At 40.5% G+C, this 23,239-nt stretch overlaps 1 protein-coding gene across 1 annotated transcript; it reads right to left on the bottom strand.

Moving 5' to 3' along the window:
• Window positions 1-688: 688 nt before the first annotated feature.
• On the bottom strand, window positions 689-22,332 carry LOC140151305 (carbohydrate sulfotransferase 15-like). Its single transcript, XM_072173591.1, has 8 exons — window positions 22,073-22,332; window positions 16,735-16,989; window positions 16,027-16,237; window positions 15,428-15,550; window positions 14,850-15,012; window positions 13,158-13,350; window positions 1,862-2,006; window positions 689-1,197 (listed from the first exon to the last, which is right to left on the bottom strand). Exons 1-8 carry the CDS (start codon window positions 22,091-22,093, stop codon window positions 992-994), a joined length of 1,317 nt encoding a protein of 438 aa, XP_072029692.1. The 5' UTR covers window positions 22,094-22,332; the 3' UTR covers window positions 689-991.
• Window positions 22,333-23,239: the final 907 nt, after the last annotated feature.

Below are 23,239 nucleotides of genomic sequence, written 5' to 3'. Positions count from 1 at the left end.
TTTTCTTGATGTCCTTTAACATGTTTTCATAGTTAACCATCGTTAGCCATGGAAATCTATCATGAGAACTGACCGGTGACTAAGTCCGATTTATTGGGACGTTTATCGGCAGTCAACGAGTAATGAATCACTTGCCTTGTGGTAAACAATCTATGGGGCATCCAAAAGTTCCAGAATTGAGGTAGACACTATCTTGAAGACAACAAATGTGATGCGATCAGGCAAAATCAATCGGAACTCAGAAATATTTATTTTGAGATATAGCTATACAAAGGAACTATTTCCTTTTGTATCCTCTTGTTATGGGAGCTCTTTTATTACTCATATCTTTGAAACTGGTTGTTCAATCTCAATGGTGTTTTCTGCAAAATCCAGATTTGTAAATGATTTTTACAATCCTATAAGAAACTGAAAATTCAATATTTCTGAGTTCTGACTGATTTTGCTTGATCGCATCACAAATCAGCACAATTATGTAGATTCTTGCTGTTCATGTTATATCTAAAAAAAGGCACATTGTAACAATCACATGACATAATTGTCAATAATTCAAGTGGTAGATAAGTCCTAAATCAGGACAAAATGACCACAATTTTCAAAAGTTGGTGCTTTTGTCATTCAAATCAGACAGAACCGACCAAGATTCAAAGTAAACCTTGCATCACATTTAAATTAAGTGATAAACAAATTGTGCCCATCCACCACAAACTGGTCGTAAAGTCGGCATTTTCCATTTTGAGATACAATCAAAAACAGTATATGGATTTCTCTGTAAAATATATAAGAAAGTTGACCTTTAATGAACCATAACTTCACTTCCAGATGGCCGATGAAGCTGGTTGTGGTGTCATTTTAAAGCTGAAAGTGCATTCTTTTCAAATCTGCAATAAACAGAAAATGATCTAGAGCCGACTTTACTACCACTTCGTGGTGGATGGTCACCAATCATCACAATAATTTTTTCAAACAAAAGTTGTTGTAAAAAATGTACCTATTGTATTGATTTGTCTTGTGAATCGTTCCACAGGAAGCGATCATCTTTCAATACATCCGCAAGTTCTTGACGAGTCGGCTTGTAAAACTTATTCAAAAGTTGTTTTGTTTCCTCTAGCATCGGGCCCGAAGATTCCTTGGTACGTGTAGGATTACGTTGTGGTGCTGCACAAATCTCATCTATCCGATTCTGAGGTACAGATTCTGTTGAAAAGAACACAAGATTTGTTTAAGGTATCAAGAAACTATAAATTGGTTCTGTAATAAATTATTACAAAAGGAACAAGCTTGAACACAAACCTTTCAGATGTTACCATAGGTGATGACTTATACAAAAGGTACCTTAGATTGGGTGTGACATAAACATTCTTTCATTTATAAACTGGGCTCAAAAAGAAACTTATAATTTTTCACAAGGTCATATCTTTAAATCATGTCCATAAAATGAACCACAATTGCACACATGATTACTTCAATACTCTACTCTAAACACTGGTCAGTATTAACCAAACAGTTGGCCAACTGATATAACAGCAAAATGGACCACATTCACAGCCCAATAATTGGCACACTGCATACAAAATCTGTGAGTAAGTGGAATAGTGTGGAACAAGACCTGTTTCTTGAAGAAAGTGTGTGAAAAGCGGAAAGCAGCCACATTCCACACTATTCCACTTACTCTTTGGAAATTATCACCTGTATACGGTTCTTGTACACATTCTCACAGATTTTTTTTGCTGGGTGCCAATTATTCGCCTGTGAATGTGGTCCAGGAAGCTGTTCTGTGTTAGTACATTTTGCTGTTGTGTCTGTTGGACAACAGCTTGGTTACCCAATGATATTAATAACATTAAAGTGCAGGGCTTACCTAATTTCAGAAATCGATAAATGTTTGGTAAAATGGTGCTACAATCCCGATGCCAATCTTCCAATCTCAAAAACATAAGTTGATTTCTAGGGAAAGCCCGTAACCAATCAGTTATGAACATTGAGTAACAACCCTTGAATAATTTCTGTGAAATAAACAAACAAATGAATGTCATGTTTGACAAAAGGAGAAAGAGACATGATTATTTCTATGAAAGTAATAATTTCTGGCCTTCCTTTTTCTTTAACAGCTTAGGCAAAGAAAAAGAAAAACAAACCCAGTTTTTTAAGTCACCCAGCTGCTCAGGAGGGGGAGGCCCTTTAAGAAAAGCCTTCTACAGAGGTAAATTCCCTATATGTTTTTCAAATGGAATTAGCTAGGGTTCATTATTTTGACACCCATACACCCCTTGTATAGGCCTATGGCTTTACCTTATCTTTCACAACTGGAGTGAATATTTGAAATGGAAGTACCCAATTGTCTAATTAATTTGGAACCCATACTCCCTCTGTGGGAAACTGTTGCTAAATTTTCCACAGAAGATGTGTGAATTCCAAATGAAACAGCCCATTATGACACCTCGCACATTGATGAAGGATGTAGAATATTGATTTTAAGTGACAAATGGAGAACAGTATTATTATTGGTATTTTTCTTTCTTATCTTTGGAACCAATATTTTCAACAGCATCATATGCTATACTAGCAATTGCCAACTAGAAACCACAGTTGTGTTTGACCAAACACGAATATCTATGCCCGTGGCCCACACCACTCTCTCTAACACCCCACCAGACCATCACTCTCTTATACTCCACTAGACACTCACTCGCTCTAAAACACCACCAGGCTGGCCCTACTCTCTCTAATACCCCACCATGCCTTCACTCTCTCTTATACCCCATCAGACCCTCAGCTACAACCAAACGATATTACAATCAAATTATTTTAGCTAGCCTAGCCTCCGTGACATCCCAGTGAAGGTGTAAAAATACAAATTTGTTATTGCTTAAGTGTACTTGAAGGATAAAGTCATTAAAATTGCCAATTAGATATTTTTGAAATGAAACATTTGCCCCCCCCCCCAAAAAAAACCCGAGGAAAACAGCAGTATATATGGTGGACTATTGACAAAATTGGAAAATAAATCTTGTATTTTGTTTGTAGAATAAATTACACGTCCGGCTTTTGGCTTTAAAACCACTAACAAAATCTGAATCTTGATTTTTAATTATCATCCGGATGAGAAAATTACTGAGTATGCCTATTATTATTTTGTATGGTAATTTGAAGCTCAAATTCATGGCCCTATAATAGTCATGCTGGCCGGGCATGCTGGTTGTTCTTTCCCATGTTCCTCACAATATAAACAATTATTTATTCACAATCATTTTGTAAATGGTAGGCCTAAAGTCTTATTCAGATTTCATTTGACAGCTTAACCATCGCAGATACGCTGCTGCATGACGTCAAGCGTGTGCATTGGACCTTGTGCAAATAATACGCCTGGACGGCTAGCAGCCCAGACAAACAAGTGGTATGTCTATGGCTAGCAGTACGCTTAATTTGTAAAAGGGAATCTGACTAAGACTTTAACAAATATCATGTAGCCGAAACATCATGGCACAGGGGGGCCTAGCATGCTAGCTAGGCCTAGCATTTGTTGTTCCTCACCATAGCAAATCAGTCATCGTAGTGACGGAGGTGTGACGATGTGAGTAGGCTACCTCGGGTTAGGTAATTTAAACCTGGAACTGTTTTTTAAATTCATTTTTAGAGCATCGTTCCATTCTATTTTTCTCGGATCATTCTGCAAGTTTGTTTAAACGGTCCTCGGTAAACGGCCGGCCCGGTTAAAACGGTCGCGCCGTGCAGAGACACTTGCATGCTCGCGTTCATGATGCCGGGCATGATGCTTGGTTGGGTCCTGATATTGACCAGCAATGCCAGGCTTAAACAAAATGCTCAAGCCAGGCTAAAGAGCGTAGTAATCATGATGATATAGCATGCTGGCCAATATGGAAAAATAGGGCCTACAGATTTGAAGATACAGTGCAAGGAAAATTAGAGCTCTATTTTTACTGTCAGCCACCGATGCACGGTATTGTCAGCCTTTGGTGGGTCAAGAGAAAATTCTGATTTTAAGGCAATAAAATTGTAATCACATTTATAAAACCTATAAAACCTACTTACCGGGTGTAAACCCTAATGGTAGAACTATATATTCATCCACATAAATCCAAGTATTACAATTATATTATCCAGGTCCACTTGTAAACATGAGAATTTAAACCGGCGTGCAATAATCATGATAATCATGATTGATAATGCAACTCATTCACGCATTCAGACTGCTGCCCTCATACACATTGAACATTTCGTTGATCATGGCCTGCTGAGTGGATGGGAGACCACTGCTGCCCTCATACACATTGAACATTTCAATGGGTCATGGCCTCCGAGTGGATGGGAGACCAATTACACATATTGCCCCCTGTAGCCCATGACCTTTGACCTCTGGGGTCGAGGCTACCATAAGTTACTTCTAGGGATCATGGGCCATCATTATGCTAAGTATGAACCCTGAGGGCGCTATAGTTCTTGAGCTAGAGCTGTTTGAAATTTTACACATATTGCCCCCTGTAGCCCATGACCTTTGACCTCTGGGGTCGGGGTACCCTAGGATGTATCTAGGGGTCATGGGCCATCATTGTACCAAGTATGGGCCCAGGGGCTACTTTAGTTCCTGAGCTAGAGGTGTGCAAAGAAGTGGTCTTGAGGAGGAGGAAAAGGAGAAGACTAACTAGATGGCACAGTTGTGTTTGACCAAACACGAATATCTATGCCCGTGTTTCCCACCTTAACCCCCTTAACCCACCATGACACTCTTAATCCATCATGAAACCCTGTATTCTAAAAGGGCTATCAGTATACCAACGAAAAAAATTAAAATAAATTAATTAATTAAAAATCAAATAATACCCCTTTAATTGCATTTGCTGTGTAAACGCTTGAGGGCGCTCCTCCTTAAATAAATCAACAAACATGTTCCATACAAAAAATCAAAAAAAAAAACAAAAAAAAATCTGAATACCCTTTAATCCCAAAACGAAGTGTCCCTTTAATGGCTATTCCATCACCCTAACACTCCCTCGGCCCTTAACCTACCATGACACCTTTAATCCACCCTGTCATCCCGTAATATGTTTGCTTCTAAAAGGGCTATCAGTATACTGACTAAAATATTAAAATGAAAATCAAGGAATGCACCTTTAATTGCATTTGCTATGTAAACGCTTGAGGGCGCTCTTCCTTAAATAAATCAATAAACATGTTCCATGCAAAAAAAACAATCAAAAAAAAAAAAATCTGAATACCCTTTAATCCCAAAACGGAGTGTCCTTTAATGGCTGTTCCATTTAATTTACATACTCCATCTGGAATAGCTCTATAAAAAATAAACAATACATATATACATAAGAATCAATTGGACACATGCTAATAAGCTATTGTCACATCCTGATTTAATTATCCTTGGCAATAGCACGATGAGCACAAGGCTAACATCCTATATACCTTCAAGGTTGACATCCTATGTACCTAAATTCCTAAATATACACATATTGCTCCCTGTAGCCTATCAACTTTGACCTCTGGGGTCATTGCTAGCATATAATACTTTTAGGGGTCATGGGTCATAATTATACTAAGTATGAACCCTGAGGGCGCTATAGTTCTTGAGCTAGAGATGTTTCAAATTTTACACATATTGCCCCCTGTAGCCCATGACCTTTGACCTCTGGGGTCAGGTGTACCAAAGGATGTTTCTAGGGGTCATGGGCCATCATTATACCAAGTATGGGCCCCAAGGCTACTTTAGTTCTTGAGCTACAGGAGTGCAAAGGACTGATCTTGAGGAGGAGAAGAAGAAGAAGAAAGAGGAGGAGAAGAATAAAGAGCATAAGCAGAATATCTATGCCCGTTAACACGGGCATAGATAACTAGAAACCACAGTTGTGTTTGACCAAACACGAATATCTATGCCCGTGAGCACACCTTCACTCTCTTTTATACCCCATCAGACCATCACTCTCTTTAAAACACCACCAGACTGGACCACACTCTCTCTAATAACCCACCAGACACTCACTCTCTCTTATACTCCACCAGACCATAACTCTCTCTCAAACAACACCAGGCTGACCTATATTCTCTCTAATACCCCACCAGACCCTCACTCTCTCTTATACTCCACTAGACACTCATTCGCTCTAAAACACCACCAGGCTGACCCATACTCTCTCTAATACCCCACCAAGCCTTCACTTTCTCTTATACTCTACTATACACTCACTCTCTCTAAAACACCACCAGGCTGACCCATACTCTCTCTAATACCCTACCAAGCCTTCACTCTCTCTTATACCTCATCAGACCATCAATCTCTCTAAAACACCACCAGACTGGACCACACTCTCTCTAATACCCCACCAGACCCTCACTCTCTCTTATACTCCACCAGACACTCACTCGCTCTAAAACACCACCAGGCTGACCCAAACTCTCTCTAATACCCCACCCAGCCATCACTCTCTCTATACTCCACCAGACACTCACTCGCTCTAAAACACCAACAGGCTGACCCATACTCTCTCTAATACCCCACCAAGCCTTCACTCTCTCTTATACTCCACCAGACACTCACTCGCTCTAAAACACCACCAGGCTGACCCAACCTCTCTCTAATACCCCACCCAGCCATCACTCTCTCTTATACTCCACCAGACACTCACTAGCTCTAAAACACCACCAGACTGGCCCACACTCTCTCTAATACCCCACCAGACCCTCACTCTCTCTTATGCTTCACCAGACACTCACTCGCTCTAAAACACCAACAGGCTGACCCATACTCTCTCTAATACCCCACCAAGCCTTCACTCTCTCTTATACTCCACCAGACACTCACTAGCTCTAAAACACCACCAGACTGGCGCACCCCCTCTCTAATACCTCACCAGACCCTCACTCTCTTATAATCCACCAGACACTCACTCGCTCTAAAACACCACCAGGCTGGCCCAAACTCTCTCTAATACCCCACCAAGCCATCACTCTCTCTTATACTCCATCAGACCCTCACTCTCTGAAACACCACCAGACTGGAGAATACCCCTTTAATCCCAAAACATTGTGTCCCTTTAAGCGGTTAACCTCTTAACCCCATTGTACGCCTTGACGTATATTTGAAGCCTTTATCATTGCAAATACAGGTAGCTACCAAAATGCTACCTATTGCGATACACTGTGTTAACCGGTCGTAGGCCTACCTATTTTGCTTTTTAAAGCATATGAACTTTGACCTCTGGGGTTGCGGCTAGCATAGCATACTTCTAGGGTCATAGGCCATCATTGTACCAAGTATGAACCCTGAGGGCGCTATAGTAGTTGAGCTAGAGCTGTTTGAAATTTTACACATATTGCCCCCTGTAGCCCATGACCTTTGACCTTTGGGGTCGGGGGTACCCTAGGATGTATCTAGAGGTCATGGGCCATCATTGTACCAAGTATGGGCCCAGGGGCTACTTTAGTTCCTGAGCTAGAGGGGTGCAAAGGACTGATCTTGAGAAGAAGGAGAAGGAGAACTAGAAACCACAGTTGTGTTTTACCAAACACGAATATCTATGCCCGTGACCACACCTAACCCCCCTTCCCCTATTCACAAACGAAAACTTGGTGAGCACCATGCGAAAGCCCTTGTTTTAAGCTTTCATTTGATATACATAAATGCTCTTAACACCAGACTGGCTCACAGTCTCTCTAATACCCTACCAAGCCTTCACTCTCTTTTATACCCCATCAGACCATCACTCTATACCCTATCAGACTGGACCATACTCTCTCTAATACCCCACCAGCCCCTCACTCTCTCTTATACTCCACCAGGCTGACCCATACTCTCTCTAATACCCCACCAAGCCTTCACTCTCTCTTATACTCCCCTATACACTCACTCTCTCTAAACACCACCAGACTGGCCCACACTCTCTCTAATACCCTACCAAGCCTTCACTCTCTCTTATACCCCATCAGACCATCAATCTCTCTAAAACACCACCAGACTGGCCCACACTCTCTCTAATACCCCACCAGACCCTCACTCTCTCTTATACGCCACCAGACACTCACTCGCTCTAAACCACCACTAGGCTGACCCATACTCTCTCTAATACCCCACCAAGCCTTCACTCTCTCTTATACTCCACTATACACTCACTCTCTCTAAAACACCACCAGACTGGCCCAGACTCTCTCTAATACCCTACCAAGCCTTTACTCTCTCTTATACCCCAGCAGACCATCAATCTCTCTAAAACGCCATCAGACTGGACCACACTCTCTCTAATACCCCACCAGACCCTCACTCTCTCTTATACTCCACCAGACACTCACTCGCTCTAAAACACCAGACTAGCCCACACTCTCTCTAATAGTACCTACCAAGCCTTCACTCTCTCTTATACCCCATCAGACCCTCGCTCTCTCTAAAATACCACCAGACTGGCCCACACTCTCTAAATACCCCACCCCTCAACCAACCACACCCCTTGTTCATGACAACCTTTTGAGGTGGTCCAAGGAACCAAAATCAAAATGCCAGAAACATTCCCTTTTAAGGGAATTTTTGTCAAATGATCAGTTTTCTTGACGTACGATTCAGACCGTTATCATTGCAAACACAGGTAGCTAACAAAATACAACCGAATGCGCTACACTGTGTTAATAGGTCGTATCAAATGTGCTTTTTAAAGTCTTTAGACTTTGAACTCTGGGGATGCGGCTAATATAGAATACATCGAGGGTCATGGGTCATCATTGTACCAAATATGAACCCTGAGGGCGCTATAGTTCTTGAGCTAAAGCGGTTTTAAAAATTTACACATATTGCCCCCTGTAGCCTGTGACCTTTGACCTCTGGGGTCGAGGCTACAATAAGTTACTTCTAGGGGTCATGGGCCATCATTATAATAAGTATGAACCCTGAGGGCGCTATAGTTCTTGAGCTAGAGCTGTTTGAAATTTTATACATATTGCCCCCTGTAGCCTGTGACCTTTGACCTCTGGGGTCGAGGCTACAATAAGTTACTTCTAGGGGTCATGGGCCATCATTATACTAAGTATGAACCCTGAGGGCGCTATAGTTCTTGAGCTCGAGCTGTTTGAAATTTTACACATATTGCCCCCTGTAGCCCATGACCTTTGACCTCTGGGGTCGGGGTTCCCCAGGATGTTGCTTGGTGTCATGGGCCATCAGTATACCAAATATGGGCCCCGAGGCTACTTTGGTTCTTGAGCTAGAGGAGTGCAAAGAAGTGGTCTTAAGAAGGAGAAGGAGGAGAAGCCAAGACTAAACACAACAATACAATATCTATGCCCGTTGCACGGGCATAGATAAGGAGAAGGCGAAGGAGAAGGAGAAGTCAAAGACTAAACACAACAAATACAATATCTATGCCCCGTTGCACGGGCATAGATAAGGAGAAGCCGAAGAAACACAACAAATACAATATCTATGCCCGTTGCACGGGCATAGATAAGGAGGAGGAGAAGGAGAAGACTAAACAGAACAAATACAATATCTATGCCACCGTTCCACGGGCATAGATAAGAAGGAGAAGGAGAAGACTAAACTAGAAACCACAGTTAAGTGTGTTTGACCAAACACGAATATCTATGCCCGTGGCCCACACTCTCTCTAACACCCCGCCAGACCATCACTCTCTTATACTCCACCAGACACTCACTCGCTCTAAAACACCACCAGACTGGACCACACTCTCTCTAATACCCCACCAGACCCGCACTCTCTCTTATACTCCACCAGACACTCACTCGCTCTAAAACACCATCAGGCGGACCCATACTCTCTCTAATGCCCCACCAGACCCCCACTCTCTCTTATACTCCACCAGACACTCACACGCTCTAAAACACCAACAGGCTGACCCATACTCTCTCTAATACCCCACTAAGCCTTCACTCTCTTATACTCCACTATACACTCACTCTCTCTAAAACACCACCAGGCTGACCCATACTCTCTCTAATACCCTACCAAGCCTTCACTCTCTCTTATACCTCATCAGACCATCAATCTCTCTAAAACACCACCAGACTGGACCACATTCTCTCTAATACCCCACCAGACCCTCTCTCTTATACTCCGCCAGACACTCACTCGCTCTAAAACACCACCAGGCTGACCCATGCAACTCTCTCTAATACCCCACCAGACCCTCACTCTCTCTTATACGCCACCAGACACTCACTCGCTCTAAAACACCACCAGGCTGACCAAAACTCTCTCTCTAATACCCCACCCAGCCATCACTCTCTCTTATACTCCACCAGACACTCACTCTCTCTAAAACACCAACAGGCTGACCCATACTCTCTCTAATACCCCACCAAGCCTTCACTCTCTCTTATACTCCACCAGACACCCACTCGCTCTAAAACACCAACAGGCTGACCCATACTCTCTCTAATACCCCACCAAGCCTTCACTCTCTCTCTTATACTCCACCAGACACTCACTCGCTCTAAAACACCACCAGGCTGACCCCAACTCTCTCTAATACCCCACCCAGCCCTCACTCTCTCTATACTCCACCAGACACTCACTAGCTCTAAAACACCCCCAGATTGGCGCACACTCTCTCTAATACCTCACCAGACCCTCACTCTCTCTTATAATCCACCAGACACTCACTCGCTCTAAAACACCACCAGGCTGGCCCAAACTCTCTCTAATACCCCACCAAGCCATCACTCTCTTTATACTCCATCAGACCCTCACTCTCTCTGAAACACCACCAGACTGGAGAATACCCCTTTAATCCCAAAACATTGTGTCCCTTTAAGCGGTTAACCTCTTAACCCCCATTGTACGCCTTGGCGTATATTTGAAGCCTTCATCATTGCAAATACAGGTAGCTACCAAAATGCTACCTATTATGATACACTGTGTTAACCGGTCGTACCTATTTTGCTTTTTAAAGCATATGAACTTTGACCTCTGGGGTTGCGGCTAGCATAGCATACTTCTAGGGTCATAGGCCATCATTGTACCAAGTATGAACCCTGAGGGCGCTATAGTAGTTGAGCTAGAGCTGTTTGAAATGTTACACATATTGCCCCCTGTAGCCCATGACCTTTGACCTTTGGGGTCGGGTACCCTAGGATGTATCTAGGGGTCATGGGCCATCATTGTACCAAGTATGGGCCCAGGGGCTACTTTAGTTCCTGAGCTAGAGGGGTGCAAAGGACTGATCTTGAGAAGGAGAAGGAGAAGGCGAAGAAGGAGAAGACGGAGAAGCCGAAGACTAAACACAACAAATACAATATCTATGCCCGTTACACGGGCATAGATAAACACAACAAATACAACTAGATGGCACAGCTGTGTTTGACCAAACACGAATATCTATGCCCGTGATGACTTTCACCCTAACACCCCCTCGGCCCTTAACCTACCATGACACCTTTAATCGACCCTGACACCCTGTAATATGTTTGATTCTAAAAGGGCTATCAGTATACTGACTAAAATATTAAATTGAAAATCAAGGAATGCCACTTTAATTGCATTTGCTGTGTAAACGCTTGAGGGCGCTCCTCCTTAAATAAATCAACAAACATGTTCCATACAAAAAAAAAAAAAAAAAAAAAAAAAAAATCTGAAAACCCCTTTAATCCCAAAACGGAGTGTCCCTTTAATGGCTGTTCCATCACCATAACACACCCTCAGCCCTTAACTTACCATGACACCTTTAATCCAACCTGACACCCCGTAATATATTTGATTCTAAAAGGGCTATCAGTATACTGACTAAAATATTAAATTGAAAATCAAGGAATGCGCCTTTAATTGCATTTGCTATGTAAACGCTTGAAGGCGCTCCTCCTTAAATAAATCAATAAACAAGTTCCATGCAAAAAAAAAAAATCACAAAAAATAAATAAAATCTGAATACCCTTTAATCCCAAAACAGAGTGTCCCTTTAATGGCTGTTCCATTTAATTTACATACTCCATCTGGAATAGCTCTATAACAATACATATACATTGTATATACATTGTATAAGAATCAATTGGACACATGCTAATAAGCTATTGTCACATCCTGATTTAAGTATCCTTGGCAATAGCGCGATGAGCACAAGGTTGACATCCTATGTACCTAAATTCCTAAATATACACATATTGCTCCCTGTAGCCTATGAACTTTGACCTCTGGGGTCATTGCTAGCATATAATACTTTTAGGGGTCATGGGTCATAATTATACTAAGTATGAACCCTGAGGCGCTTATAGTTCTTGAGCTAGAGATGTTTCAAATTTTACACATATTGCCCCCTGTAGCCCATGACCTTTGACCTCTGGGGTCAGGTGTACCAAAGGATGTTTCTAGGGGTCATGGGCCATCATTATACCAAGTATGGGCCCCGAGGCTACTTTAGTTCTTGAGCTAGAGGAGTGCAAAGGACTGATCTTGAGGAGGAGAAGAAGAAGAAGAAAGAGGCGGAGAAGAATAAAGAGCATAAGCAGAATATCTATGCCCCGTTAACACGGGCATAGATAATATCTATGCCCCGTTGCACGGGCATAGATAAGGAAGGGAGTTTAATATAACATTTAGCATTATCCTTGACATCAGGCCTGTAACCAGGCTTCCTAGTTAGGGGTTGATTCCAAGGGGGGGGGGCAAGGCAAATATTTTCTTGCCCCCAGTTCCCCCACACACACACACACACCCCCACTTTTGAGGGAAAAACCCAAAATTACCTAAATTTCCACTTTTTGTGGCAATTTTTAGTTTTCCCCTTTTCTTCCTCTTCTTTTATCTTACTTTGTATTTTCAGAGTTTGATTTTTCAACTCCTGGACCTCCAGCTTTACAGTAACAGATTTGCTGACATTTGCAATTACTATATGTTTCACGACACATGTGTATGACATTAACATCAGGGTATATACATGTACAATAGGTGATAGCAAATGTATGTGAAAAATTGATGGCTCAGCGGCACAGAGACATATGTCCATTATTAGCTGCTGTATGTATGATTTCCTTTGGTATGCATCCATTCTCTCATGTGCAGTATGCATTCATACATATGGTATGGAGGCATGTATTAACTTGCACATATCACAAGCAATCATAATACAGCAGCTATTGGACATATATCTTTGTGCCGCTGAGCCTTTGTATATTAGATTATGATATGAACTTACAATAAGAGGATTTTGTCCCAGTGGCTTCTTCCTACCATTCTCATATATTTGTGAGAATACCTTAAAGATACACTCCTGTCTGGATGAAGATTCCACTAAGCAAGACTCCACTGTCTTAGTTGATTTCATAGCTATGTCATGGAAGTACTCCTTGGTAAGGCTACGATTTTCATACATGTAATCGGAATATAACCTGTAAGTTACAGAGCAGAAATTAGTACTTCTTTTAAAAACTTTGAAACAGGATCATGGAGGAAGTTGTGCTCAAATTATTTAACTATCCATTATGTCATCGAATATTAAGTTTGAAACATATAAAATGGAAGATGAAACAGTGTTTTGTAGGGGAGGGGGAGAGAGAGGGGGAGTGTAAGTCATGTGTGACCAAGGAGGTTAACTTGTGGTACTAGCGGTCACCCGTATTTCGCGGTCACTGTGTTTATCGGTTACTGCCTTTTGCAGTACTTATATTTTATATTCTTTTTAATGTACTGGTCAGGTGTAATGGGCAGGTTCAATTGCAGTGTTTGAGTTATTTTTTACACCCCATCTTGAAAGTTGAGGTGTAATTTCACTTGGTGCAGGGCAATTTGAGGTGCAATCTCAGAATAATCAAAATAAATGTACAATTTTACTTTCAACATTGACAAAGTATTTTGCACAGACACTGATTATGCTGCTAACCTGTGAGTTACGTTGCTAAAAAGTCACCCATTTAACCATCTGTCTCTATGGGACAGGAAATTGTCAAAAGTTGGGGATCTTCAAAAGTCACCCATTTTGGCTACTAAATCACAGTTTGGCAACCCTGTTTAATTTGGGTGATTTGGAGACTTTGACCTAATTCAATAAACAAACATTTAACTGTTGACATTAGGTTTTAGTTTGAACACTGACATGATAATGTTGACAAATTAGTTGAATAAACAATGCATGTTAATTACTCAAGTCAGGTTCTCCTGTGTAATGGTATGAGTGACCCAATCTCAGCATTGATCAGATCAGACATAGGATTTGCGGGTTTCATGTTAAACAGCATGACTGTATTGTAGTGTATTGTGACTGTTTACTCAGTGTTTACCTCGCAGGTTGCTTGCTAGTGCATTGCTAGGGCATTTTAAACTAATTAACATTATTTGACACCATTAACGTAAACAAACAAAAAATTGGACGTTTTATTGGGGTGCGGACAACCTTACTCTACGCAACGCAAAAATCCGTTTTCCGAAATAATGTAAAACGTAGAAGTTTAGTCCCAAATGGGTAATTTTTTGGCCCAAACCTACAAGAGTTGGTTTAAATGTCTCATAACTATGGAATACACTCCCTATACACCCTGTGTTTTAGGGTAAGTGTTTGTGGTTAGGTTTAGGGGCAAGGTATTAAACAGTAGGGTTTAATGTTATATAGGGTTAGGGCTAGTGTGCAAAGTGTATCCTATAGTTATTCATAAAAGTCTCTTGTAGCTTCTTGTTATGGGGCCCTTTTGCTTGTGTGCCCTCGATTGGGCATTTGATATCCTGTCTCACCTTTCTGTTGGGTTTGGGGTTTGGGTTTAAGGTTACATTATATAGCATTAGGGTTAGTGTGCTGAGTCATCTGTGTTCTATAGTTATTCATAAAAGTCTCTGTTATGGAGTGCTTCTTACTTGTGTGCCCTGGATTAGACATTTGATATCCTATTAGTCTCACCTTTCTGTTGGGTTTCTAAATACAGTAATGACTTTTGTACGTGGAAGTATGATACGGATAACATCAGCGATGACATAAGGTGGGATGGTAGCATTCATACAAGGCTTTGTCAGCGTTCGTATCCAAGGAATGTTATCCCAATATACAGACGGAGAACCATCACCTGAAACAGAGCATGTGTGGACAAGTTGAATACTGCCAATGAAATTGTGAACCATAGCAACTTGTATAACAGGCAAGCAAGTCAACAAGCATTTGGATGAATATTACCGTGCAGGGCCTCAAATTCAGAGAGAATCAGAGAATTTATTTTTGCAACGATTCTCTGAAATTTAGTTGGCAAGGATCAGAATTGATTCTCCCAGAATCATCCCATTCTGCACACTGTAAGGTACAACAATTAGTCAAGTCTCCCTTGATCCTCGCCCGATGAGTTTGTGCAAATCAATTTTGATTCACACAAAGTGGGAAGAAATTCTGGGGTGGTCTGTTTGGCCCTTTAATCATTACCCTGTTAAAAAAAGACCAAAACCTCCGCCCTGGTAAAGAATTACTTTTCTTAAAACTGCATTACTTACCACTTATAAGTCTTTTTCCTGATGCCCTTTTATCACTGATTTCTTGAGCTAGATCTTCATAAAGTTTCACATAGTACTGAAAAGACTTTGCAACTGGGTGGGGATTTCCTTTGCTAGGTCGCCCTGTTGGGAAAAAAATGCAAAATTCTTTTTTATAGTCAAAAGTAGGTTGCTGAATAGTATCACTATAGCATACACTGATGTGGATTTCCCACATTTCTTCTGTTCACACAGAAGAAAGGTTAAGGGCATCCACATTTCATGCCAAAAGTATATTGCATGCATTCCATTTCTAAGCCCCTCTGCCAATGATGTCATACAGACTACTGTCTTGCTCGACATCAAGTGGATGTGCCAACAAGGACCACATAAGGCTGGAACTCATCTCCACAGACCACTCACCTCACAGAAATGAAAGTATCTCACAAGATGTTCTGAAATCATTAACTTTTTTTGGGGGGGGCATCTGATTCTGTATCTAATTCTGATTCTTTGATGATAATTTATAAGTCTGGGATTCTAAATCAGATCACAATCAGATCTAAATCAAGTCTGCAAGCAAACTAGGAAAATAATAATACCGAAAACAATCTAATTACCATATCGTAATCGTGTCCACCATCTTGGTTCCTTCACAACCCGTATAATCTGAGGATGCTCTACAATTTTGTTCCAGATATCTGTTGTTCCACATTTGCCTACACCTGCTAGGAAGAAACTTGGCAGACAGAGTAGTTTGTAGTCACTTCTTTGTCTCCAGCAAGGACTTCTCAAACCTGCTTCAAATGTTGATGGCACATTGTCAAAAACCTTTAAAAATGAGCAAACAAGAATAGTGCTTTAAATTATTACATTTACAAAAACAGAATAACTATAGAATACCCTCCAACACTAACCTATACCCAAAAATCTAAACCCTAAACCTACAACCCCTCCCCCAGAATGTGGAGAGGGTATTCTCTAGTTACACAACTTACAGCTAAAACAGAACTCAGTGATACATGTCCAAATGACAATCTATCAACAGACATACAATGTAAAGCATAAATGTTTGTGTGCATGAAAATTTTTGTGAATTACTCCAATGACATGGATTCTCAAAATGTGAATGTTCGTAATTATCTTTTTCCTATAGGCCTTTAAGAAAATGATCAATGGACCACAAAAATTATTTTAAAAAAGCATAAAAAAGCATGAGCGCTTTACTGAAATGATAAGTGTTCATTGATCAACTATGAAGCAGCAGCTGGGCAAACCATTGTTTCTCTGCATATATTCTTTTAAAACATATGCCCATGAGTCCTTACCTCAGGTGCTACTCTGTACAATTCCTCTGGTATATGATCTCTCATGATATCTTCTATTAGCATCCTTTGTGGACAGGTGTCTTCATTAATGGATAACTTCTGCTCATGAGATGGATCACTCAAAATGTTACTGTGAGATGCAAGTGGTTTTCTCCCTTGTATTCTCTCTACAGATTCTCTATCATAATATTTGATGTACAGAAGATATATAACCAATGATAGCAGAACTAACAGTATGAATACTTTAACAGGTTTCTGAAATAGAAAGAAAATTATAAACAATACCAAGGCAAACAAATAAACAGACCCACGCGAATTTATACAATCACTTTTTTCCAGTTGACAAATGAAAAAAAATCACAGAGAGAGAGAGAGAGATTACAAAAGGTACTATGCAATAATTATGAGCCCAAACAGCATGCCAGAAACATGCTTTGAACCCTCTCATCCTTCTAAGTATTGCTTGCCCTCCTCTTAGCCTGTCAAAACATATTTACCCCCCTGCATTTTATGACAAATATTCGGGGTCCCAATTTGCAAACCTAAAATGGTATATATGGTGTGAGTGTAGCGAGCCGGAAATGTTGCATATCAACATTTTTGTTCTGTTTTCACAAGCCTTTTAAAGCCGATGATGTTATTTAAAAGCTGGCCCGTAAATGTGTGCCAAAAATCACTTTGCCCCCTTTTTCAAGTAAACCACTCAGACGCTACCGGACACGAGTTGTTAACGGTGATGAACAACGGTGAAACATGATTGAATCCTTTCAACAACGAAACAAGCTAAAGATGTCTAATTCACAATGATTCTTTCATTCGAATGTCCATTTGTCATTGCCACTCAACCTTACAAGAAGATCGCGGTATTTCTCTATTGATATCGGCAATAAAACTAAAGAATAAAGCGGTGATATTAGCTGCTACCGCCAACATAAGAGAGTTCATGTTTACGCATACGTTCCAGGCATGACAAATTTTACGCGCTCATGCGTAACGCGCACGCGTAACCTTGCGTTTGCGTATACGCTATACGCTTACTGTAAAAGTGTGTGTTCATCACGGATTAACAACGGTTGGCTCCTGTACAAAAGTATAAGAAGAGTTGTTGAATGATTACTGACACCTCAGACTGTTACTTTTCCACTCAACTACTAGAATCATACCAGCATATTAAATGTATTCTAGTCTTCAGCTCTTTGAGTATATCCACAGGAAGGAACTTCTAGATCTGTAGTACTAGGCCTATATCATGCAGTTTGAATGAATGTAAACATGCAGGCAGGGGCGTAACCAGACCTGACCTTCCGGGGGCAAGATTGAAAAATTTCCCAATTCTTGACCAAAAGTCGCGAAGGATTACAGCGATCATGATAAACGCAGGTGGGGTCCAGGGGCAAAGCCCTGGCGGGGGTCAAGGGGGCGGAGCCCCCCTGAAGCTCCTGGTTTTTGGCATATTAGAAGCTCAAAAATCTGTGTTTCAGAGTACAAATTTCAAATTCCCTCTTTCTTTCCCTTTTCTCTTCTCCTTCCTTTTCTCTTCTCCTTCCCTTTTTCCCTCTTTTTCTTTTCTTCTTTCCCTTTCTCTTCTTCCCTCTTTTTCTCTTCTCCTTCCCTTTTTCTTCCTCTTTTCTCTCCTTCCCCCTTTCCCCCTTCCCAAATTTTTGCTCTTCTTCCCAGTTTTTTTGTGTCCGGGGGGGGCAGCTTGCCCCCCCCGGTCCCCACTGGTTACGCCACTGCATGCAGGCCAACAGGAAAAGCATTAACAATATTGGTACTATCTATTCCATACACGATAAATACACTGAAATAGGCCTACATACTGATTCACATTGTCGTCTATGTAAATTGAGAATAAGAAACAGGAACTTGTTCTAAAACTTAAACTGACTTTCAGGGCCGGGGGAAACCCCATTCATAATTTTGTTGGTTAAAATTGACTGTTGTCTGCAAAGCCATTTGATCATCACCAATTTACAAGAGTTCTATAAAAAATTTATTGTATGCCTATTATTTACTTGTGCTGCAGTTGTTATTAATACAATGGTCATACCGTAAACGTTCGCCTAATGGCGCTTTTGGATTCTTAGAAATGTGAGAGCGCCATCCTTGTAAAATCTCAACAGCATTAAGGATACGTGTATGTGGAATTGAGCAACCTGGACATAATGCCTCAGAAAAAAATATCGTCACATGACCCAATACTTTAGGTCACTAGGTTAGTTGCTAGAGCAGCAGATGTTTTGGGGTTTCTTCAGGTATTCTTTCTCAAAGTGCCATTTGACTTAATTTGTAAATCGATTCTTACGTTATACCTAACTCATTTTGGTAAATCTTTTTATAACATTGTAATTTCTTCATATTTTTTTAATATTCTTCAGTTGAAAATTACACCCTTCTATTGTCTGACCCGTTAGCTCAGTCGGTAGAGGGTGCGCCTTGAATGGTGAATGGTACTTGTTCGAATCTTGACTTCTGCTCCCACTTTTATGTGAAGAAGGGTCAAGAAATGTTTTTGGATTTGTCCCCATTTTACTGAATGAATATTGTGATTTTTTTTAATTTAATTTTAATTTTCTTATTTTTTTTATAGATAAATAGGCACTTTCTGAAAAACGCAACAAAAACCGCTGACAAAATTTGCTCCACCTGCTACCTATCAATGCGTGATATATTCCACTACATTTAATAGTTAAATGACCTTTGAAAAATAGAACGGCCTCAATGTTTCAAATTGTGTAACTACATTACTTTATTCATTTATGCATTATAAATGATCAGCTATTTTTCTTTTATTAAAAGGATCGAACCCAAGTAGATCAGACCATTGATCATATAACTATCAGACCACGAAGTAGTTACGTAACTCTGTGATGGTATCGAACCAAGCACTGTTTGAATGGCGATCATTACGATCACGCTATTTTGATATGCCTTTTTGTGTACTGATTGTTTCGATCGTGGGTCATTACTTAAGCGCGTGATCCCGTTGACATAGTAACATTACGTAACTTCGATACGGCTTCGATACTGAATAGTTGTTGAGTGCACATAATATGGAAAGCCATTGGGGGTATTGTGTGCCTTCCAAAGCGCCTTATAACATGTTCTCATTGTGTTGTGGAATCCTAGCCAGTATTCAATGATAGCTATAGAGGCCTTGCGTTTGTCGATTGGCTCCAAACAAAGGATTTGAACCGATTTCTTCCCGTAATCATGGCGCAGTGCAGTCCATTCAATCAAATGTTGTCATCAACCTATTTGATCGTAGTGCATTTTGTTATGTGTGTGAGACAAACTGTCATGGTAGATGCAATCATGCTTTTGTTGAATGCATTTGAGTAGTCCGCCATATTTACGGGATGATACGCCATATGCACAGCCTCTATTCAGTTGGTCGTTGTATGATTTTGTTCGTTCACTCATTCAAATTTTATTTATATCATTTGAAGACTGAGCCTATTATGATACATCCTCTGTGGAACAGTTTCAAACAAATATAGCTAGGCATTATTGGGGCAGAGGTTATCTTTTGAATCCTCTTAGAGGGCTATCATTTTTTTCGGAAGGGGGGTCCCAAATTTACAAAAGTCTGCGTCAATAAAATTACGCACCCCTATTTCGCAACAAAAATTTTATGATACCAAACCCCAAAATTGTATTGAAATCAGTCTTTGTGAAGAAAATAAAACACTTTCTGTGGGCCTCGTGTGACTCCCTACATTTTGGTCATAAAACATTTTATAAAATCAGAAAATAAAACATTTTATGACCCCCCTCCTATTATTCTTTCCAAGACTTTATGACCCCGTATATTTGGGACCCCCCCCTCCCCTTTCGAATAAAATGGTATACCTCTTATGACCACTGATGCATAGGCAAGGACACTCATGAATTGAAAGACTTGTCGTCAGACATGACAGTTCGTCTCACACACATAACAAATGCTTATACAATTAAATAGGTTCATTACAACATTTGATTAAAATGAAACGATAAAAACAAAACAAGAAAAAAGACACATACAAGATAAAATAATAAAATTATATAAACAATGTTAAAGATAAAATAGAGAATAAAATTTCCTCAAATCAGAAAAAAAACATTGACAGACATCATAATCTGTCAGAAATTACTGCATGAGATTCGAACCATCAATCTTCTCCACAAGTTCTCTTTATCCTCGCACTATAGTCTAATGCTCTGCTCACTGGGCCACAACGTATCAGGTGAATGATTACCGCATTATCATGAACAAGTTTGTTCGATCTTGTTCATAATTGTATGTGTCGATAGGTTTCACCCTTTAACTACACGCACTTAATGATCAGTGATAATAGTCGGCTTTTACAGGGATGGCGCTCTCTCATTTCCATGCACTCCATAGCGCCATTAGGCGAACGTTTACGGTATTGTTTAATGTAATAGTAGTAACTATTTGAAAAAAATAATTTTGGAAACATTTTGACCGCAACCACCCCCCATTTGCAGATTCTGGAGATCGAGAGCCATCCTGGCTAAAAAAATTGGGGTCTACACTCGGCAAAATATGCTGTACACCCCTCCCCAATCTGATTGGTCTAGTGATGCCCCTGCTGACTTTCAGCACAAACAGCATGTTTCCACTGAGCAAGCAGTTGTGATTGAATTCAAGTGATTCGGAATGATGTGAGGAACACGGTAACAGCCCTAGCAGAAACGGGTGAAGGTGAATACGCAGTAATGCGAGTGAATTCGCCAACCACCTTTTGAGGTGAATATGTGGTTACATTCGCAGTAAAAACAGTTCAGGTGATGGTGTTGCGGGTGACACCAGACGCTAGCCAGCTGCATATACAGTACAAGGATTCAAAATCTGACCTGGAGGTCAATAAAACAATTTTCTGGACTTCCACCCCGGTCTCCGCACTCCGTGCATCCGCGGGTATTCATGCTTGTCGGTGAACTTTAAAAACACCCCCTTTTGCATCTCATTTCGCGAAGTTTTTAGGGAAAAACACCCCTTTTTTAGCGATTTCGCAATTATTTGCCCTTCGACGATACCCTATTTTTACCCCTAGGTTGCTCGATGAAAATACCCTTTTTTTTTCAATTTCGCGAACACATGGTTTGAAAAACACCCCTTTTTGTGTGTTTCATGAATCGCGTTTCTTCATCTGAAAACACCCCTTATTTCACGAAATTTTCGACGAGCATGAATACCCGCGGATGCACGGAGTGCGGGGACCGGGACTTCCACTCTCCGCACTATTAGAAATTATGTGGGTAGTGAATGTTACAGTGCAGTAAAAACGTAATGAGAGGTGCACATACACAAGCTGAAATTTCAAGTTCAACTAACCTTGAATGTGACCACTTCCATGATGTGACACACATCTTCATCAGAAGAGGTCCTATGATATCAACATGATGGACTTGCCCTTTTGTGCTGAAGGTCAGTTTAAACTTTCAGAAATTGGTTTCATGATCACCAGCACATGAACTTACAGTGGAGGATGATACAGGAACCTCTTCTGCTTGTCCTGCCTGCAATGTCTTCCATATAGGCCTATATGCACAAGTATACATGTAGGCCTATGCTCTTGAATGCTGTGATTTAGTTAACAGGTGGGAGCCATTAATACAAGGTCTAAGTTCATCGTGCTCGTAGCGTTGAATTTCAAGTAAAAATATTTTTCACAGGTAACTCCAACTAATAGTATTTTATTGTATAAATTACAATATAACATTTTAATACAAAGATTGATAATAATAATATAGTAAAAAGAATATTTATGTTTGCTTGAAAGAAAATAACTAGCTTAGACAGGCCATGTATGAGGAAATGTGCTTGGTGAAATATTATGCACAAAATGTTTTCCAGCAGAAGTGTATGGCTCCAGGCAGCTACATGCAGCAGTGTCCCAAGAAGCCATAGCTCAATTTTTGCTGAACCATAAATGGTATCAGCCTATCTATCTAAACTTACTTACTCACGGAGTCTATGCTCACTCACTTTTAATTTCTAGCCGGGTTTCTAGCTAGGTTCAAAGATGAATGAAACTTGTTTGTTTGTATGTGTTGTTTGTTCTTTAGCCATACACGGGAGCCATCACTCTATAAATCATGGTATTTAAACAAGTAGTCTTTGTTTAAAATGCTACTCATGATTGAAGCTGCAATATGGAGCTGCAAAGCAGCGAATTGCAAAGCTCAACACCCCTCAAATAGAGAGCACTATGGTTTCCAACATGGGGGTCAATCCTGGGGGACAGGGCATTAAGCGCATGAAAAAATGCTAAAATGAACAAAATTGAGGACAATAATTAGTGTGTCCTATTATTGTGCCAAAGGAAGATGTATATAGGCCTTTTAAAACTTTTGGTTAATTTAGTCCCGGTAGGCCTATTTTGATCCAGGTCACAAGTTTTATGCTTTTATATCAGGGCAGCATCAAAGGAGCTGCCCCAGCACTCATATATGATTTACTTGATAAAAATAATGAAAATCATAACTCTAATGTTTGAGA

The sequence above is a fragment of the Amphiura filiformis genome, chromosome 4 (genome assembly GCF_039555335.1).
Source record: "Amphiura filiformis chromosome 4, Afil_fr2py, whole genome shotgun sequence".
Lineage (NCBI taxonomy): Eukaryota > Metazoa > Echinodermata > Ophiuroidea > Amphilepidida > Amphiuridae > Amphiura > Amphiura filiformis.
The sequence above is the reverse complement of the archived record's forward strand: the minus strand, read 5'-3'. Positions and strand labels throughout refer to the sequence as shown.

Excerpts from the sequence above, each read along its gene's own strand:
- LOC140151305 (XM_072173591.1), bottom strand. The coding sequence starts at position 22,093 with ATGGAAGTGGTCACATTCAAG. Across the intron at positions 15,013-15,427 it reads AGGAAAAAGACTTATAAGTG|GTGATGGTTCTCCGTCTGTA; the intron begins GTAAGTAATGCA and ends GCTCTGTTTCAG. Across the intron at positions 1,198-1,861 it reads TTATCGATTTCTGAAATTAG|AATCTGTACCTCAGAATCGG; the intron begins GTAAGCCCTGCA and ends TCTTTTCAACAG.